At 45.1% G+C, this 23,228-nt stretch overlaps 1 protein-coding gene across 1 annotated transcript in view; it reads right to left on the bottom strand.

The window, feature by feature from the left end:
• The window catches only part of LOC142915706 (gap junction gamma-1 protein-like), a 38,065-nt gene that overhangs the window by 6,377 nt on the left and 8,460 nt on the right, over nt 1-23,228 (bottom strand). Inside the window, exon 2 of the mRNA XM_076061401.1 lies at nt 866-1,197. Within this exon, the coding sequence (XP_075917516.1) occupies nt 866-1,167 (302 nt within the window). The 5' untranslated portion in view covers nt 1,168-1,197. The remainder of the gene's footprint in view (nt 1-865; nt 1,198-23,228) is intronic.

Consider the following 23,228-nt stretch of genomic DNA (forward strand, 5'->3'; position numbering starts at 1 on the left):
ACCTTCCTTTATTTTACGCTTTATTTACTACTAGCGGGAAGCATCCGGCGTTGCCCGGGGGAAAAAAATATTGAAAAACTTATCAAAACTTAAAAACATAACATATACAAATAAAAAAATAAACGATGATCGTTACCTCATTCATAAAAAATTAAATAAAACCCAACGCGCGGCGGAAAAAAAACGTACGCTCGCGCGCCAAGATTCGATTCTTTAGATCGCGCAAAGGAATCGAAGGTTGTAGATTTCTTTAGAATCGGCCTATTCCCAATTACTCGATACCACGAAAGCTCACCAGATATCGATTCTCGTCACACTTCATCGTCATCCCCCCCCCCCCCCCAAAAAAAGTGTATTTTTATGTTTGCATGGTGTACAGTCTGGAAAGTACCCACATGGCAAATTTCAAGTGTGTTGCATGTCGGGAAGTACGCTAAACATTTCGAACAGACACACATATTCACAAAATTCCCTATAATAAATATAGATACACTACGCAATTATAATATCGCATGCAGATGTATTATATTTCTTACTGTTGAAGAGTTTAACAATGCTTCCCTTTTTGCTGTTGAACCGCAGCGTATTTCACGACGCTGACCGTGTGCGTGTTTAAACACAGCGCAGATTCGCTCTCCTGAAGTAAACTAGCCGTTCGGACGTACCGACGGGGGGGCTCGGGAACGGAACTCCATTCCTAAGTCAAGGGGAAACCTTGCCGGCCCTTTCACCGTTCAAACTCGTGACCAAATCGACGGCGCAGCCTAATTAAAAAACAAACTAAAACATTTCCAACTGCGGGCAGCCATTCAAATTTCCACCGTAGCTCCCCCGCTGTGAAAACTCCCTCCGGGGACCTCCGTACCTGGTGATGCGATGCACTGCAAAGCCGAGGTACAGGATGGTGGGCGTGGCGACCGCGATGCTCTGGAACACCCAGAAGCGGACGTGGGAGAGCGGTGCGAAGCTGTCGTAGCAGACGTTCTCGCAGCCGGGCTGCGCCGTGTTGCACGCGAAGCTGCCCTGCTCGTCGTAGTAGATGGACTCGCCGGCGACCGTCGTGAGAACGATGCGAAAGATGAGGAAGGTGGTGATCCACAGCTTGCTCAGGAAGGTGGAGTGCCGATCAACCTTCTCCAGCAGCTGCGTGAGGTAGCCCCAGCTCATCGTGGCCGCCGGTCAGATGCAGCAACGCCGCTGCGGGGAAATGTTCGCACGAGTTTGTACATGCACTACTCTACTTACAAACCTTCAACTTAAAGACTTTTAGAGATAATACAAAAATCTATCCCGTTTGTCCAGTTGCCCGTTTGGAATGAGAGTCGTAAGTTCAACCTCCACGCACAATAAATGGCAGTGGTGGCATCTACATCGACAGAACGTGAAGAACCATTGGCAACTACATCTGTAGAACGTGATGAACCAGTGGCATCTACATCTGCAGAACAAGAAGAACCAGTGGCGTCTAGATCTGCAGAACGTGTAGAACCAGTGGCATCTAGATCTGCAGAACATGAAGAACCAGTGGCATCTACATCTGCAGAACGCGAAGAACCAGTGGCATCTACATCTGCAGAACGTGAAGAACCAGTGGCATCTACATCTGCAGAACGTGAAGAACCAGTGCCGTCTACATCTACAGAACGTGAAGAACCAGTGGCATCTACATCTACAGAACGTGAAGAACCAGTGGCATCTACATCTTCAGAACACGAAGAACCAACGGCATCTACATCTGCAGAACGTGAATAACCAGTTACATCTACAGAACATGAAGAACCAGTGGCATCTACATCTACAGAACGTGAAGAACCAGTGGCATCTACAGAACGTGAAGAACCAGTGGCATCTACATCTACAGAACGTGAAGAATCAGTGGCATCTACATCTGCAGAACATGAATAACCAGATAACCAGTTGCATCTACATCTACAGAATGTGAAGAACCAGTGGCATCTACATCTACAGAATGTGAGGAACCAGTGGCATCTACATCTGCAGAATGCGAAGAACCAGTGGCATCTACATCTGCAGAACGTGAAGAACCAGTTGCATCTACATCTACAGAACGTGAAGAACCAGTGGCATCATAATCTGCAGAATGCGAAGAACCAGTGGCATCTACATCTGCAGAACGCGAAGAACCAGTGGCATCTACATCTGCAGAACGCAAAGAACCAGTGGCATCTACATCTACAGAATGTGAAGAACCAGTGGCATCTACATCTGCAGAATGCGAAGAACCAGTGGCATCTACATATACAGAACGTCAAGAACCAGTGAAATCTAGAGAACGCGAAGAACCAGTGGCATCTACATCTGCAGAACGTGAAGAACCAGTGGCATCTACATTTGCAGAACGGGAAGAACCAGTGGCATCATAATCTGCAGAACGCGATGAACCAGTGGCATGTACATCTGCAGAACGTGAAGAACCAGTGGCATCTACATCTACAGAACGTGAAGAACCAGTGGCATCTACATCTGCAGAACGTGAATAACAAGTTGCATCTACATCTACAGAACACGAAGAACCAGTGGGATCTACATCTGCAGAACGTGATGAATCAGTTGCATCTACATCTACAGAACGTGAAGAACCAGTGGCATCTAAATCTACAGAACACGAAGAACCAATGGCATCTACACCTGCAGAACGTGAAGAACCTGTTGCATCTACATCTACAGAACGTGAAGAACATGTTGCATCTACATCTACAGAACGTGAAGAAACCAGTGGCATCTACATCTACAAAACGTGAAGAACCAGTTGCATCTACATCTACAGAACATGAAGAACCAGTGGCATCTACATCTACAGAACGTGAAGAACCTGTTGCATCTACATCTGCAGAACGTGAAGAACCAGTTGCATCTACATCTGCAGAACATGAAGAACCAGTGGCATTTAAATATGCAGAACACGAAGAACCAGTGGCATCAACATCTACAGAACGTGAAGAATCAGTGGCATCTACATCTGCAGAACGTGAAGAACCTGTTGCATCTACATCTACAGAACGTGAAGAACCTGTTGCATCTACATCTACAGAACGTGAAGAAACCAGTGGCATCTACATCTACAGAACGTGGAGAAAAAGTTGCATCTACATCTACAGAACATGAAGAACCAGTGGCATCTACATCTGCAGAACGTGAAGAACCAGTTGCATCTACATCTGCAGAACGTGAAGAACCAGTTGCATCTACATCTGCAGAACATGAAGAACCAGTGGCATTTAAATCTGCGGAACACGAAGAACCAGTGGCATCTACATCTACAGAAAGTGAAGAACCAGTTGCATCTACATCTACAGAATGTGAAGAACCAGTGGCATCTACATCTACAGAATGTGAAGAACCAGTGGCATCTACATCTGCAGAATGCGAAGAACCAGTGGCATCTACATCTGCAGAACGTGAAGAACCAGTTGCATCTACATCTACAGAACGTGAAGAACCAGTGGCATCATAATCTGCAGAATGCGAAGAACCAGTGGCATCTACATCTGCAGAACGCGAAGAACCAGTGGCATCTACATCTGCAGAACGCAAAGAACCAGTGGTATCTACATCTGCAGAACGTGAAGAACCAGTGGCATCTACATCTGCAGAACGGGAAGAACCAGTGGCATCATAATGTGCAGAACGCGATGAACCAGTGGCATCTACATCTGCAGAACGTGAAGAACCAGTGGCATCTACATCTACAGAACATGAAGAACCAGTGGCATCTACATCTGCAGAACGTGAATAACCAGTTGCATCTACATCTACAGAACATGAAGAACCAGTGGCATCTACATCTACAGAACGTGAAGAACCAGTGGCATCTACAGAACGTGAAGAACCAGTGGCATCCACATCTACAGAACGTGAAGAATCAGTGGCATCTACATCTGCAGAACATGAAGAACCAGTTGCATCTACATCTACAGAACGTGAAGAACCAGTGGCATCTACATCTGCAGAACGTGAATAACCAGTTGCATCTACATCTACAGAACACGAAGAACCAGTGGGATCTACATCTGCAGAACGTGATGAATCAGTTGCATCTACATCTACAGAACGTGAAGAACCAGTGGCATCTAAATCTACAGAACACGAAGAACCAATGGCATCTACACCTGCAGAACGTGAAGAACCTGTTGCATCTACATCTACAGAACGTGAAGAACCTGTTGCATCTACATCTACAGAACGTGAAGAAACCAGTGGCATCTACCTCTACAGAACGTGAAGAACCAGTTGCATTTACATCTACAGAACATGAAGAACCAGTGGCATCTACATCTACAGAACGTGAAAAACCTGTTGCATCTACATCTGCAGAACGTGAAGAACCAGTTGCATCTACATCTGCAGAACATGAAGAACCAGTGGCATTTAAATATGCAGAACACGAAGAACCAGTGGCATCAACATCTACAGAACGTGAAGAATCAGTGGCATCTACATCTGCAGAACGTGAAGAACCTGTTGCATCTACATCTTCAGAACGTGGAGAAAAAGTTGCATCCACATCTACAGAACGTGAAGAACCAGTGGCATCTACATCTACAGAACATGAAGAACCAGTGGCATCTACATCTACAGAACGTGAAGAACCAGTTGCATCTACATCTGCAGAACGTGAAGAACCAGTTGCATCTACATCTGCAGAACATGAAGAACCAGTGGCATTTAAATATGCAGAACACGAAGAACCAGTGGCATCAACATCTACAGAACGTGAAGAATCAGTGGCATCTACATCTGCAGAACGTGAAGAACCTGTTGCATCTACATCTACAGGACGTGAAGAACCTGTTCCATCTACATCTACAGAACGTGAAGAAACCAGTGGCATCTACATCTACAGAACGTGGAGAAAAAGTTGCATCTACATCTACAGAACATGAAGAACCAGTGGCATCTACATCTGCAGAACGTGAAGAACCAGTTGCATCTACATCTGCAGAACGTGAAGAACCAGTTGCATCTACATCTGCAGAACATGAAGAACCAGTGGCATTTAAATCTGCGGAACACGAAGAACCAGTGGCATCTACATCTACAGAAAGTGAAGAACCAGTTGCATCTACATCTACAGAATGTGAAGAAACAGTGGCATCTACATCTACAGAATGTGAAGAACCAGTGGCATCTACATCTGCAGAATGCGAAGAACCAGTGGCATCTACATCTGCAGAACGTGAAGAACCAGTTGCATCTACATCTACAGAACGTGAAGAACCAGTGGCATCATAATCTGCAGAATGCGAAGAACCAGTGGCATCTACATCTGCAGAACGCGAAGAACCAGTGGCATCTACATCTGCAGAACGCAAAGAACCAGTGGTATCTACATCTGCAGAACGTGAAGAACCAGTGGCATCTACATCTGCAGAACGGGAAGAACCAGTGGCATCATAATCTGCAGAACGCGATGAACCAGTGGCATCTACATCTGCAGAACGTGAAGAACCAGTGGCATCTACATCTACAGAACATGAAGAACCAGTGGCATCTACATCTGCAGAACGTGAATAACCAGTTGCATTTACATCTACAGAACATGAAGAACCAGTGGCATCTACATCTACAGAACGTGAAGAACCAGTGGCATCTACAGAACGTGAAGAACCAGTGGCATCTACATCTACAGAACATGAAGAACCAGTTGCATCTACATCTACAGAACGTGAAGAACCAGTGGCATCTACATCTGCAGAACGTGAATAACCAGTTGCATCTACATCTACAGAACACGAAGAACCAGTGGGATCTACATCTGCAGAACGTGATGAATCAGTTGCATCTACATCTACAGAACGTGAAGAACCAGTGGCATCTAAATCTACAGAACACGAAGAACCAATGGCATCTACACCTGCAGAACGTGAAGAACCTGTTGCATCTACATCTACAGAACGTGAAGAACCTGTTGCATCTACATCTACAGAACGTGAAGAAACCAGTGGCATCTACATCTACAGAACGTGAAGAACCAGTTGCATCTACATCTACAGAACATGAAGAACCAGTGGCATCTACATCTACAGAACGTGAAGAACCTGTTGCATCTACATCTGCAGAACGTGAAGAACCAGTTGCATCTACATCTGCAGAACATGAAGAACCAGTGGCATTTAAATATGCAGAACACGAAGAACCAGTGGCATCAACATCTACAGAACGTGAAGAATCAGTGGCATCTACATCTGCAGAACGTGAAGAACCTGTTGCATCTACATCTACAGAACGTGGAGAAAAAGTTGCATCCACATCTACAGAACGTGAAGAACCAGTGGCATCTACATCTACAGAACATGAAGAACCAGTGGCATCTACATCTACAGAACGTGAAGAACCAGTTGCATCTACATCTGCAGAACGTGAAGAACCAGTTGCATCTACATCTGCAGAACATGAAGAACCAGTGGCATTTAAATATGCAGAACACGAAGAACCAGTGGCATCAACATCTACAGAACGTGAAGAATCAGTGGCATCTACATCTGCAGAACGTGAAGAACCTGTTGCATCTACATCTACAGGACGTGAAGAACCTGTTGCATCTACATCTAAAGAACGTGAAGAAACCAGTGGCATCTACATCTACAGAACGTGGAGAAAAAGTTGCATCTACATCTACAGAACATGAAGAACCAGTGGCATCTACATCTGCAGAACGTGAAGAACCAGTTGCATCTACATCTGCAGAACGTGAAGAACCAGTTGCATCTACATCTGCAGAACATGAAGAACCAGTGGCATTTAAATCTGCGGAACACGAAGAACCAGTGGCATCTACATCTACAGAAAGTGAAGAACCAGTTGCATCTACATCTACAGAATGTGAAGAACCAGTGGCATCTACATCTACAGAATGTGAAGAACCAGTGGCATCTACATCTGCAGAATGCGAAGAACCAGTGGCATCTACATCTGCAGAACGTGAAGAACCAGTTGCATCTACATCTACAGAACGTGAAGAACCAGTGGCATCATAATCTGCAGAATGCGAAGAGCCAGTGGCATCTACATCTGCAGAACGCGAAGAACCAGTGGCATCTACATCTGCAGAACGCAAAGAACCAGTGGCATCTACATCTGCAGAACGTGAAGAACCAGTGGCATCTACATCTGCAGAACGGGAAGAACCAGTGGCATCATAATCTGCAGAACGCGATGAACCAGTGGCATCTACATCTGCAGAACGTGAAGAACCAGTGGCATCTACATCTACAGAACATGAAGAACCAGTGGCATCTACATCTGCAGAACGTGAATAACCAGTTGCATCTACATCTACAGAACATGAAGAACCAGTGGCATCTACATCTACAGAACGTGAAGAACCAGTGGCATCTACAGAACGTGAAGAACCAGTGGCATCTACATCTACAGAACGTGAAGAATCAGTGGCATCTACATCTGCAGAACATGAAGAACCAGTTGCATCTACATCTACAGAACGTGAAGAACCAGTGGCATCTACATCTGCAGAACGTGAATAACCAGTTGCATCTACATCTACAGAACACGAAGAACCAGTGGGATCTACATCTGCAGAACGTGATGAATCAGTTGCATCTACATCTACAGAACGTGAAGAACCAGTGGCATCTAAATCTACAGAACACGAAGAACCAATGGCATCTACACCTGCAGAACGTGAAGAACCTGTTGCATCTACATCTACAGAACGTGAAGAACCTGTTGCATCTACATCTACAGAACGTGAAGAAACCAGTGGCATCTACATCTACAGAACGTGAAAAACCAGTTGCATTTACATCTACAGAACATGAAGAACCAGTGGCATCTACATCTACAGAACGTGAAGAACCTGTTGCATCTACATCTGCAGAACGTGAAGAACCAGTTGCATCTACATCTGCAGAACATGAAGAACCAGTGGCATTTAAATATGCAGAACACGAAGAACCAGTGGCATCAACATCTACAGAACGTGAAGAATCAGTGGCATCTACATCTGCAGAACGTGAAGAACCTGTTGCATCTACATCTACAGAACGTGGAGAAAAAGTTGCATCTACATCTACAGAACGTGAAGAACCAGTGGCATCTACATCTACAGAACATGAAGAACCAGTGGCATCTACATCTACAGAACGTGAAGAACCAGTTGCATCTACATCTGCAGAACGTGAAGAACCAGTTGCATCTACATCTGCAGAACATGAAGAACCAGTGGCATTTAAATATGCAGAACACGAAGAACCAGTGGCATCAACATCTACAGAACGTGAAGAATCAGTGGCATCTACATCTGCAGAACGTGAAGAACCTGTTGCATCTACATCTACAGGACGTGAAGAACCTGTTGCATCTACATCTACAGAACGTGAAGAAACCAGTGGCATCTACATCTACAGAACGTGGAGAAAAAGTTGCATCTACATCTACAGAACATGAAGAACCAGTGGCATCTACATCTGCAGAACGTGAAGAACCAGTTGCATCTACATCTGCAGAACGTGAAGAACCAGTTGCATCTACATCTGCAGAACATGAAAAACCAGTGGCATTTAAATCTGCGGAACACGAAGAACCAGTGGCATCTACATCTACAGAAAGTGAAGAACCAGTTGCATCTACATCTACAGAATGTGAAGAACCAGTGGCATCTACATCTACAGAATGTGAAGAACCAGTGGCATCTACATCTGCAGAACGTGAAGAACCAGTTGCATCTACATCTACAGAACGTGAAGAACCAGTGGCATCATAATCTGCAGAATGCGAAGAGCCAGTGGCATCTACATCTGCAGAACGCGAAGAACCAGTGGCATCTACATCTGCAGAACGCAAAGAACCAGTGGCATCTACATCTGCAGAACGTGAAGAACCAGTGGCATCTACATCTGCAGAACGGGAAGAACCAGTGGCATCATAATCTGCAGAACGCGATGAACCAGTGGCATCTACATCTGCAGAACGTGAAGAACCAGTGGCATCTATATCTACAGAACATGAAGAACCAGTGGCATCTACATCTGCAGAACGTGAATAACCAGTTGCATCTACATCTACAGAACATGAAGAACCAGTGGCATCTACATCTACAGAACGTGAAGAACCAGTGGCATCTACAGAACGTGAAGAACCAGTGGCATCTACATCTACAGAACGTGAAGAATCAGTGGCATCTACATCTGCAGAACATGAAGAACCAGTTGCATCTACATCTACAGAACGTGAAGAACCAGTGGCATCTACATCTGCAGAACGTGAATAACCAGTTGCATCTACATCTACTGAACACGAAGAACCAGTGGGATCTACATCTGCAGAACGTGATGAATCAGTTGCATCTACATCTGCAGAACGTGAAGAACCAGTGGCATCTAAATCTACAGAACACGAAGAACCAATGGCATCTACACCTGCAGAACGTGAAGAACCTGTTGCATCTACATCTACAGAACGTGAAGAACCTGTTGCATCTACATCTACAGAACGTGAAGAAACCAGTGGCATCTACATCTACAGAACGTGAAGAACCAGTTGCATCTACATCTACAGAACATGAAGAAGCAGTGGCATCTACATCTGCAGAACGTGAAGAACCAGTGGCATCTACATCTGTAGAATATGAAGAACCAGTGGCATCTACATCTGCAGAACGTGAAGAACCAGTGGCATCTACATCTGCAGAACGTGAAGAACCAGCGGCATCTACATCTGCAGAACGTGAAGAACCAGTGGCATCTACATCTGCAGAACGTGAAGAACCAGTTGCATCTACATCTACAGAACATGAAGAACCAGTGGCATCTACATCTGCAGATCGTGAAGAACCAGTGGCATCTACATCTGTAGAACGTGAAGAACCAATGGCATCTACATCTGCAGAATGTGAAGAACCAGTGGCATCATCGTCTGCAGAATGCGAAGAACCAGTGACATCTACATATGCAGAATGTGAAGAACCAGTGGCATCTACATCTGCAGAACGCAAAGAACCAGTGGTATCTACGTCTACTGAACGTGAAGAACCAGTGGCATCTACATCTGATAAACGTGAAGAACCAGTTACATCTACATCTGCAGAACACGAAGAACCAGTGGCATCTACATCTACAGAACGTGAAGAACCAGTGGCATCTACATCTACAGAACGTGAAGAACCAGTTGCATCTACATCTGCAGAACATGAAGAACCAGTGGCATCTAAATCTGCAGAACACGAAGAACCAGTGGCATCTACATCTGCAGAACATGATGAACCAGTGGCATCTACATCTGCAGAACGTGAAGAACCAGTTGCATCTACATCTGCAGAACGTGAAGAACCAGTTGCATCTACATCTACAGAACGTGAAGAACCAGTGGCATCTACATCTGCAGAACGTGAAGAACCAGTGGCATCTACATCTACAGAACATGAAGAACCAGTGGCATCTACATCTGCAGAACGTGAAGAACAGTGGCATCTACATCTGCAGAACGTGAAGAACCAGTGGCATCTACATCTGCAGAACGCAAAGAACCAGTGGCATATACACCTGCAGAACGTGAAGAACCAGTGGCATCTAAATCTGCAGAAGATGAAGAACCAGTGGCATCTACATCTGCAGAAAACGAAGAACCAGTGGCATCTACATCTGCAGAACATGATGAACCAGTGGCATCTACATCTGCAGAACGTGAAGAACCAGTTGCATCTACATCTGCAGAACGTGAAGAACCAGTTGTATCGACATCTACAGAACGTGAAGAACCAGTGGCATCTACATCTGCAGAACGCAAAGAACCAGTGGTATCTACGTCTACTGAACGTGAAGAACCAGTGGCATCTACATCTGCAGAACGTGAAGAACCAGTTGAATCTACATCTACAGAACGTAAAGAACCAGTGGCATCTACATCTGCAGAACGTGAAGAACTAGTGGCATCTGCAGAACATGAAAAACCAGTGGCATCTACGTCTACTGAACGTGAAGAACCAATGGCATCTACATCTGCAGAACGTGAAGAACCAGTGGCATCTACATCTGCAGAACATGATGAACAGTGGCATCTACATCTGCAGAACGGGAAGAACCAGTGGCATCTACATCAACAGAACGTGAAGAACCAGTGGCATCAACATCTGCAGAACGTGAAGCACCAATGGCATCTACATCTCCAGAACGTGAAGAACCAGTGGCATCTAAATCTGCAGAACGTGAAGAACCAGTGGCATCTACATCTGTAGAAGGTGAAGAACCAATGGCATCTACATCTGCAGAATGTGAAGAACCAGTGGCATCTACATCTACAAAAAGTGAAGAACCATTGGCATCTACATCTGCAGAACGTGAAGAACCAGTGGCATCTACATCTGTAGAATATGAAGAACCAGTGGCATCTACATCTGCAGAACGTGAAGAACCAGTGGCATCTACATCTGCAGAACGTGAAGAACCAGCGGCATCTACATCTGCAGAACGTGAAGAACCAGTGGCATCTACATCTGCAGAACGTGAAGAACCAGTTGCATCTACATCTACAGAACATGAAGAACCAGTGGCATCTACATCTGCAGATCGTGAAGAACCAGTGGTATCTACATCTGTAGAACGTGAAGAACCAATGGCATCTACATCTGCAGAATGTGAAGAACCAGTGGCATCATCGTCTGCAGAATGCGAAGAACCAGTGACATCTACATATGCAGAACGTGAAGAACCAGTGGCATCTACATCTGCAGAACGCAAAGAACCAGTGGTATCTACGTCTACTGAACGTGAAGAACCAGTGGCATCTACATCTGATAAACGTGAAGAACCAGTTACATCTACATCTGCAGAACACGAAGAACCAGTGGCATCTACATCTACAGAACGTGAAGAACCAGTGGCATCTACATCTACAGAACGTGAAGAACCAGTTGCATCTACATCTGCAGAACATGAAGAACCAGTGGCATCTAAATCTGCAGAACACGAAGAACCAGTGGCATCTACATCTGCAGAACATGATGAACCAGTGGCATCTACATCTGCAGAACGTGAAGAACCAGTTGCATCTACATCTGCAGAACGTGAAGAACCAGTTGCATCTACATCTACAGAACGTGAAGAACCAGTGGCATCTACATCTGCAGAACGTGATAAACCAGTGGCATCTACATCTACAGAACATGAAGAACCAGTGGCATCTACATCTGCAGAACGTGAAGAACCAGTGGCATCTACATCTGCAGAACGTGAAGAACCAGTGGCATCTACATCTGCAGAACGCAAAGAACCAGTGGCATATACACCTGCAGAACGTGAAGAACCAGTGGCATCTAAATCTGCAGAAGATGAAGAACCAGTGGCATCTACATCTGCAGAAAACGAAGAACCAGTGGCATCTACATCTGCAGAACATGATGAACCAGTGGCATCTACATCTGCAGAACGTGAAGAACCAGTTGCATCTACATCTGCAGAACGTGAAGAACCAGTTGTATCGACATCTACAGAACGTGAAGAACCAGTGACATCTACATCTGCAGATCGTGAAGAACCAGTGGCATCTACATCTGCAGAACGTGAAGAACCAGTGGCATCTACATCTGCAGAACGTGAAGAACCAGTTGAATCTACATCTACAGAACGTAAAGAACCAGTGGCATGTACATCTGCAGAACGTGAAGAACCAGTTGCATCTACATCTGCAGAACGTGAAGAACCAGTTGTATCGACATATACAGAACATGAAGAACCAGTGGCATCTACATCTGCAGAACGTGAAGAACCAGTGCCATCTACATCTGCAGAACGTGAAGAACCAGTGGCATCTACATCTGCAGAACATGATGAACAGTGGCATCTACATCTGTAGAACGGGAAGAACCAGTGGCATCTACATCAACAGAACGTGAAGAACCAGTGGCATCAACATCTGCAGAACGTGAAGCACCAATGGCATCTACATCTCCAGAACGTGAAGAACCAGTGGCATCTAAATCTGCAGAACGTGAAGAACCAGTGGCATCTACATCTGTAGAAGGTGAAGAACCAATGGCATCTACATCTGCAGAACGTGAAGAACCAGTTGCATCTACATCTGCAGAACGTGAAGAACCAGTTGCATCTACATCTACAGAACGTGAAGAACCAGTGGCATCTACATCTGCAGAACGTGATAAACCAGTGGCATCTACATCTACAGAACATGAAGAACCAGTGGCATCTACATCTGCAGAACGTGAAGAACCAGTGGCATCTACATCTGCAGAACGTGAAGAACCAGTTGCATCTACATCTGCAGAACATGAAGAACCAGTGGCATCTAAATCTGCAGAACACGAAGAACCAGTGGCATCTACATCTGCAGAACATGATGAACCAGTGGCATCTACATCTGCAGAACGTGAAGAACCAGTTGCATCTACATCTGCAGAACGTGAAGAACCAGTTGCATCTACATCTACAGAACGTGAAGAACCAGTGGCATCTACATCTGCAGAACGTGATAAACCAGTGGCATCTACATCTACAGAACATGAAGAACCAGTGGCATCTACATCTGCAGAACGTGAAGAACCAGTGGCATCTACATCTGCAGAACGTGAAGAACCAGTGGCATCTACATCTGCAGAACGCAAAGAACCAGTGGCATATACACCTGCAGAACGTGAAGAACCAGTGGCATCTAAATCTGCAGAAGATGAAGAACCAGTGGCATCTACATCTGCAGAAAACGAAGAACCAGTGGCATCTACATCTGCAGAACATGATGAACCAGTGGCATCTACATCTGCAGAACGTGAAGAACCAGTTGCATCTACATCTGCAGAACGTGAAGAACCAGTTGTATCGACATCTACAGAACGTGAAGAACCAGTGACATCTACATCTGCAGATCGTGAAGAACCAGTGGCATCTACATCTGCAGAACGTGAAGAACCAGTGGCATCTACATCTGCAGAACGTGAAGAACCAGTTGAATCTACATCTACAGAACGTAAAGAACCAGTGGCATGTACATCTGCAGAACGTGAAGAACCAGTTGCATCTACATCTGCAGAACGTGAAGAACCAGTTGTATCGACATATACAGAACATGAAGAACCAGTGGCATCTACATCTGCAGAACGTGAAGAACCAGTGCCATCTACATCTGCAGAACGTGAAGAACCAGTGGCATCTACATCTGCAGAACATGATGAACAGTGGCATCTACATCTGTAGAACGGGAAGAACCAGTGGCATCTACATCAACAGAACGTGAAGAACCAGTGGCATCAACATCTGCAGAACGTGAAGCACCAATGGCATCTACATCTCCAGAACGTGAAGAACCAGTGGCATCTAAATCTGCAGAACGTGAAGAACCAGTGGCATCTACATCTGTAGAAGGTGAAGAACCAATGGCATCTACATCTGCAGAATGTGAAGAACCAGTGGCATCTACATCTACAAAAAGTGAAGAACCATTGGCATCTACAGCTACAGAATGCAAAGAACCAGTGGCATCTGCGTCTGCAGAACGCGAAGAACCAGTGACATCTACATCTGCAGAACGTGAAGAACCAGTGGCATCTACATCTGCAGAGCGCAAAGAACCAGTGGCATATACACCTGCAGAACGTGAAGAACCAGTGGCATCTAAATCTGCAGAACATGAAGAACCAGTGGCATCTACATCTGCAGAACACGAAGAACCAGTGGCATCTACATCTGCAGAACATGATGAACCAGTGGCATCTACATCTGTAGAATGTGAATAACCAGTTGCATCTACATCTGCAGAACGTGAAGAACCAGTTGCATCTACATCTACAGAACATGAAGAACCAGTGGCATCTACATCTGCAGATCGTGAAGAACCAGTGGCATCTACATCTGTAGAACGTGAAGAACCAATGGCATCTACATCTGCAGAATGTGAAGAACCAGTGGCATCATCGTCTGCAGAATGCGAAGAACCAGTGACATCTACATATGCAGAACGTGAAGAACCAGTGGCATCTACATCTGCAGAACGCAAAGAACCAGTGGTATCTACGTCTACTGAACGTGAAGAACCAGTGGCATCTACATCTGCAGAACGTGAAGAACCAGTTGAATCTACATCTACAGAACGTAAAGAACCAGTGGCATGTACATCTGCAGAACGTGAAGAACCAGTTGCATCTACATCTGCAGAACGTGAAGAACCAGTTGTATCGACATATACAGAACATGAAGAACCAGTGGCATCTACATCTGCAGAACGTGAAGAACCAGTGCCATCTACATCTGCAGAACGTGAAGAACTAATGGCATCTGCAGAACATGAAAAACCAGTGGCATCTACGTCTACTGAACGTGAAGAACCAATGGCATCTACATCTGCAGAACGTGAAGAACCAGTGGCATCTACATCTGCAGAACATGATGAACAGTGGCATCTACATCTGTAGAACGGGAAGAACCAGTGGCATCTACATCAACAGAACGTGAAAAACCAGTGGCATCAACATCTGCAGAACGTGAAGCACCAATGGCATCTACATCTCCAGAACGTGAAGAACCAGTGGCATCTAAATCTGCAGAACGTGAAGAACCAGTGGCATCTACATCTGTAGAAGGTGAAGAACCAATGGCATCTACATCTGCAGAATGTGAAGAACCAGTGGCATCTACATCTACAAAAAGTGAAGAACCATTGGCATCTACAGCTACAGAATGCAAAGAACCAGTGGCATCTGCGTCTGCAGAACGCGAAGAACCAGTGACATCTACATCTGCAGAACGTGAAGAACCAGTGGCATCTACATCTGCAGAGCGCAAAGAACCAGTGGCATATACACCTGCAGAACGTGAAGAACCAGTGGCATCTAAATCTGCAGAACATGAAGAACCAGTGGCATCTACATCTGCAGAACACGAAGAACCAGTGGCATCTACATCTGCAGAACATGATGAACCAGTGGCATCTACATCTGTAGAATGTGAATAACCAGTTGCATCTACATCTGCAGAACGTGAAGAACCAGTTGCATCTACATCTACAGAACATGAAGAACCAGTGGCATCTACATCTGCAGATCGTGAAGAACCAGTGGCATCTACATCTGTAGAACGTGAAGAACCAATGGCATCTACATCTGCAGAATGTGAAGAACCAGTGGCATCATCGTCTGCAGAATGCGAAGAACCAGTGACATCTACATATGCAGAACGTGAAGAACCAGTGGCATCTACATCTGCAGAACGCAAAGAACCAGTGGTATCTACGTCTACTGAACGTGAAGAACCAGTGGCATCTACATCTGATAAACGTGAAGAACCAGTTACATCTACATCTGCAGAACACGAAGAACCAGTGGCATCTACATCTACAGAACGTGAAGAACCAGTGGCATCTACATCTACAGAACGTGAAGAACCAGTTGCATCTACATCTGCAGAACATGAAGAACCAGTGGCATCTAAATCTGCAGAACACGAAGAACCAGTGGCATCTACATCTGCAGAACATGATGAACCAGTGGCATCTACATCTGCAGAACGTGAAGAACCAGTTGCATCTACATCTGCAGAACGTGAAGAACCAGTTGCATCTACATCTACAGAACGTGAAGAACCAGTGGCATCTACATCTGCAGAACGTGAAGAACCAGTGGCATCTACATCTACAGAACATGAAGAACCAGTGGCATCTACATCTGCAGAACGTGAAGAACCAGTGGCATCTACATCTGCAGAACGTGAAGAACCAGTGGCATCTACATCTACAGAACATGAAGAACCAGTGGCATCTACATCTGCAGAACGTGAAGAACCAGTGGCATCTACATCTGCAGAACGTGAAGAACCAGTGGCATCTACATCTGCAGAACGCAAAGAACCAGTGGCATATACACCTGCAGAACGTGAAGAACCAGTGGCATCTAAATCTGCAGAAGATGAAGAACCAGTGGCATCTACATCTGCAGAAAACGAAGAACCAGTGGCATCTACATCTGCAGAACATGATGAACCAGTGGCATCTACATCTGCAGAACGTGAAGAACCAGTTGCATCTACATCTGCAGAACGTGAAGAACCAGTTGTATCGACATCTACAGAACGTGAAGAACCAGTGACATCTACATCTGCAGATCGTGAAGAACCAGTGGCATCTACATCTGCAGAACGTGAAGAACCAGTGGCATCTACATCTGCAGAACGTGAAGAACCAGTTGAATCTACATCTACAGAACGTAAAGAACCAGTGGCATGTACATCTGCAGAACGTGAAGAACCAGTTGCATCTACATATACAGAACATGAAGAACCAGTGGCATCTACATCTGCAGAACGTGAAGAACCAGTGCCATCTACATCTGCAGAACGTGAAGAACTAGTGGCATCTGCAGAACATGAAAAACCAGTGGCATCTACGTCTACTGAACGTGAAGAACCAATGGCATCTACATCTGCAGAACGTGAAGAACCAGTGGCATCTACATCTGCAGAACATGATGAACAGTGGCATCTACATCTGCAGAACGGGAAGAACCAGTGGCATCTACATCAACAGAACGTGAAGAACCAGTGGCATCAACATCTGCAGAACGTGAAGCACCAATGGCATCTACATCTCCAGAACGTGAAGAACCAGTGGCATCTAAATCTGCAGAACGTGAAGAACCAGTGGCATCTACATCTGTAGAAGGTGAAGAACCAATGGCATCTACATCTGCAGAATGTGAAGAACCAGTGGCATCTACATCTACAAAAAGTGAAGAACCATTGGCATCTACATCTGCAGAACGTGAAGAACCAGTGGCATCTACATCTGTAGAATATGAAGAACCAGTGGCATCTACATCTGCAGAACGTGAAGAACCAGCGGCATCTACATCTGCAGAACGTGAAGAACCAGTGGCATCTACATCTGCAGAACGTGAAGAACCAGTTGCATCTACATCTACAGAACATGAAGAACCAGTGGCATCTACATCTGCAGATCGTGAAGAACCAGTGGCATCTACATCTGTAGAACGTGAAGAACCAATGGCATCTACATCTGCAGAATGTGAAGAACCAGTAGCATCATCGTCTGCAGAATGCGAAGAACCAGTGACATCTACATATGCAGAACGTGAAGAACCAGTGGCATCTACATCTGCAGAACGTGAAGAACCAGTTGCATCTACATCTGCAGAACGTGAAGAACCAGTTGCATCTACATCTACAGAACGTGAAGAACCAGTGGCATCTACATCTGCAGAACGTGATAAACCAGTGGCATCTACATCTACAGAACATGAAGAACCAGTGGCATCTACATCTGCAGAACGTGAAGAACCAGTGGCATCTACATCTGCAGAACGTGAAGAACCAGTGGCATCTACATCTGCAGAACGCAAAGAACCAGTGGCATATACACCTGCAGAACGTGAAGAACCAGTGGCATCTAAATCTGCAGAAGATGAAGAACCAGTGGCATCTACATCTGCAGAAAACGAAGAACCAGTGGCATCTACATCTGCAGAACATGATGAACCAGTGGCATCTACATCTGCAGAACGTGAAGAACCAGTTGCATCTACATCTGCAGAACGTGAAGAACCAGTTGTATCGACATCTACAGAACGTGAAGAACCAGTGACATCTACATCTGCAGATCGTGAAGAACCAGTGGCATCTACATCTGCAGAACGTGAAGAACCAGTGGCATCTACATCTGCAGAACGTGAAGAACCAGTTGAATCTACATCTACAGAACGTAAAGAACCAGTGGCATGTACATCTGCAGAACGTGAAGAACCAGTTGCATCTACATATACAGAACATGAAGAACCAGTGGCATCTACATCTGCAGAACGTGAAGAACCAGTGCCATCTATATCTGCAGAACGTGAAGAACTAGTGGCATCTGCAGAACATGAAAAACCAGTGGCATCTACGTCTACTGAACGTGAAGAACCAATGGCATCTACATCTGCAGAACGTGAAGAACCAGTGGCATCTACATCTGCAGAACATGATGAACAGTGGCATCTACATCTGCAGAACGGGAAGAACCAGTGGCATCTACATCAACAGAACGTGAAGAACCAGTGGCATCAACATCTGCAGAACGTGAAGCACCAATGGCATCTACATCTCCAGAACGTGAAGAACCAGTGGCATCTAAATCTGCAGAACGTGAAGAACCAGTGGCATCTACATCTGTAGAAGGTGAAGAACCAATGGCATCTACATCTGCAGAATGTGAAGAACCAGTGGCATCTACATCTACAAAAAGTGAAGAACCATTGGCATCTACAGCTACAGAACGCAAAGAACCAGTGGCATCTGCGTCTGCAGAACGCGAAGAACCAGTGACATCTACATCTGCAGAACGTGAAGAACCAGTGGCATCTACATCTGCAGAGCGCAAAGAACCAGTGGCATATACACCTGCAGAACGTGAAGAACCAGTGGCATCTAAATCTGCAGAACATGAAGAACCAGTGGCATCTACATCTGCAGAACACGAAGAACCAGTGGCATCTACATCTGCAGAACATGATGAACCAGTGGCATCTACATCTGTAGAATGTGAATAACCAGTTGCATCTACATCTACAGAACGTGAAGAACCAGTGGCATCTACATCTGCAGAACGTGAAGAACCAGTTGCATCTACATCTACAGAACATGAAGAGCCAGTGGCATCTACATCTGCAGAACGTGAAGAACCAGTGGCATCTACATCTGTAGAACGTGAAGAACCAATGGCATCTACATCTGCAGAATGTGAAGAACCGGTGGCATCGTCTGCAGAATGCGAAGAACCAGTGACATCTACATATGCAGAACGTGAAGAACCAGTGGCATCTACATCTGCAGAACGCAAAGAACAAGTGGTATCTACGTCTACTGAACGTGAAGAACCAGTGGCATCTACATCTGCAGAACGTGAAGAACCAGTTACATCTACATCTGCAGAACACGAAGAACCAGTGGCATCTACATCTGCAGAACATGATGAACCAGTGGCATCTACATCTGCAGAACGTGAAGAACCAGTTGCATATACATCTGCAGAACGTGAAGAACCAGTGGCATCTACATCTGAAGAACGTGAAGAACCAGTGGCATCTACATCTGCAGAACTTGAAAGACCAGTGGCATCTACATCTGCAGAACGTGAAGAACCAGTGGAATCTACATCTACAGAACGTGAAGAATCAGTGGCATCATTGGAAACCTCATTTGCCAGTAACAAAATATGATAATTGTTTTTTTACCCTTTTATCTGGCAACAAAACTGACACCTTTTTTACAAGCAGTCATGTTTACATTGACCACAATGCCTGCGGTCGGAACGCAAACAAAAAACAACTCTGATAATGTATGCACTGTCCTTGAAATTGATTGGTCCACACCTGAGACAGGTTTCTTTAGAGCCTCGTCTCACATGGTGTTGGACCAATACATTATTAGAGTTGTTTTTTGTTTGCGTTCCGACCGCAGGCATTGTGGTCAATGTAAACATGACTCCTTGTAAAAAAGGTGTCAGTTTTGTTGCCAGAATAAAGGGTAAAAAACCAATTATCATATTTTGTTACTGGCAAATGAGGTTTCCAATGGTGTAAATGCTTACCCTGAGCTCAAATACTCTGATGGTGCATTGTCTTTGAGTTGTGCGCCTTTTGGCGTCTTCTGGTCCAACACCATGTGAGACGAGGCTCTAAAGAAAGTTGTCTCAGGTGTGGACCAATCAATTTCAAGGACAGTGCATACATTATCAGAGTTGTTTTTTGTTTGCGTTCCGAGGGCAGGTATTGTGGTCAATGTAAACATGACTCCTTGTAAAAAAAGATGTCAGTTTTGTTGCCAGATAAAAGGGTAAAAAAACAATTATCAATCAGTGGCATCTACATCTGCGAACTTGAAAAAACAGTGGCATCTACATCTGCAGAATGTGAAGAACCAGTGGCATCTACATCTACAGAACGTGAAGAACCAGTTGCATCAACATCTGCAGAATGCGAAGAACCAGTGGCATCTACATCTGCAGAACGTAAAGAACCAGTGGCATCTACATCTACAGAACGTAAAGAATCAGTGGCATCTCCATCTGCAGAACGTGAAGAACCAGTTGCATCTATATCTAGAGAACGTGAAGAGCCAGTGGCATCTACATCTGCAGAACGTGAAGAACCAGTTGCATCTACATCTGCAGAATGTGAAGAACCAGTGGCATTTACATCTACAGAACGCGAAGAACCAGTGGCATCTACATCTACTGAACGTGGAGAACCAGTGGCATCTACGTCTACTAAATGTGAAGAACCAGTGGCATCTGCATCTGCAGAACGTGAAGAACCAGTTGCATCTACATCTGCAGAACGTGAAGAACTAGTGACATCTACATCTGCAGAACGTGAAGAACCAGTGACATCTAGATCTGCAGAACATGAAGAACCAGCAGCATTTAGATCTGCAGAACATGAGGAATCAGTGGCATCTACATCTGCAGAACGTGAAGAACCAGTGGCATCTAGATCTGCAGAACATGAAGAACCAGTAGCATCTAGATGTGCAGAACATGAAGAATCAATGGCATCTACATCTGCAGCACGTGAAGAACCAGTTGCATCTACATCTACAGAACATGAAGAGCCAGTGGAATCTACATCTGCAGAACGTGAAGAACCAGTTGCATCTACATCTGCAGAACGTGAAGAACCAGTGGCATCTACATCTACTGAACGTGAAGAACCAGTGGCATCTACATCTGCAGAACGTGAAGAACTAGTGGCATCCACATCTGCAGAACGTGAAGAACCAGTGGCATCTACATCTACAGAACATGAAGAACTAGTGGCATCTACATCTGCAGAACGTGTAGAACCAGTGGCACCTAGATCTGCAGAACATGAAGAACCAGTAGCATCTAGATCTGCAGAACATGAAGAACCAGTGGCATCTACATCTGCAGAACGTGAAGAACCAGTGGCATCTACATCTGCAGAACGTGAAGAACCAGTTGAATCTACATCTACAGAACGTAAAGAACCAGTGGCATGTACATCTGCAGAACGTGAAGAACCAGTTGCATCTACATCTGCAGAACGTGAAGAACCAGTTGTATCGACATATACAGAACATGAAGAACCAGTGGCATCTACATCTGCAGAACGTGAAGAACCAGTGCCATCTACATCTGCAGAACGTGAAGAACCAGTGGCATCTACATCTGCAGAACATGATGAACAGTGGCATCTACATCTGTAGAACGGGAAGAACCAGTGGCATCTACATCAACAGAACGTGAAGAACCAGTGGCATCAACATCTGCAGAACGTGAAGCACCAATGGCATCTACATCTCCAGAACGTGAAGAACCAGTGGCATCTAAATCTGCAGAACGTGAAGAACCAGTGGCATCTACATCTGTAGAAGGTGAAGAACCAATGGCATCTACATCTGCAGAATGTGAAGAACCAGTGGCATCTACATCTACAAAAAGTGAAGAACCATTGGCATCTACAGCTACAGAATGCAAAGAACCAGTGGCATCTGCGTCTGCAGAACGCGAAGAACCAGTGACATCTACATCTGCAGAACGTGAAGAACCAGTGGCATCTACATCTGCAGAGCGCAAAGAACCAGTGGCATATACACCTGCAGAACGTGAAGAACCAGTGGCATCTAAATCTGCAGAACATGAAGAACCAGTGGCATCTACATCTGCAGAACACGAAGAACCAGTGGCATCTACATCTGCAGAACATGATGAACCAGTGGCATCTACATCTGTAGAATGTGAATAACCAGTTGCATCTACATCTGCAGAACGTGAAGAACCAGTTGCATCTACATCTACAGAACATGAAGAACCAGTGGCATCTACATCTGCAGATCGTGAAGAACCAGTGGCATCTACATCTGTAGAACGTGAAGAACCAATGGCATCTACATCTGCAGAATGTGAAGAACCAGTGGCATCATCGTCTGCAGAATGCGAAGAACCAGTGACATCTACATATGCAGAACGTGAAGAACCAGTGGCATCTACATCTGCAGAACGCAAAGAACCAGTGGTATCTACGTCTACTGAACGTGAAGAACCAGTGGCATCTACATCTGCAGAACGTGAAGAACCAGTTGAATCTACATCTACAGAACGTAAAGAACCAGTGGCATGTACATCTGCAGAACGTGAAGAACCAGTTGCATCTACATCTGCAGAACGTGAAGAACCAGTTGTATCGACATATACAGAACATGAAGAACCAGTGGCATCTACATCTGCAGAACGTGAAGAAC

Source organism: Petromyzon marinus, unplaced genomic scaffold, assembly GCF_048934315.1.
Source record: "Petromyzon marinus isolate PM22_M1 ecotype Great Lakes invasive population unplaced genomic scaffold, UKy_Petmar_22M1.pri1.0 PM_G_Scaffold_34, whole genome shotgun sequence".
Lineage (NCBI taxonomy): Eukaryota > Metazoa > Chordata > Hyperoartia > Petromyzontiformes > Petromyzontidae > Petromyzon > Petromyzon marinus.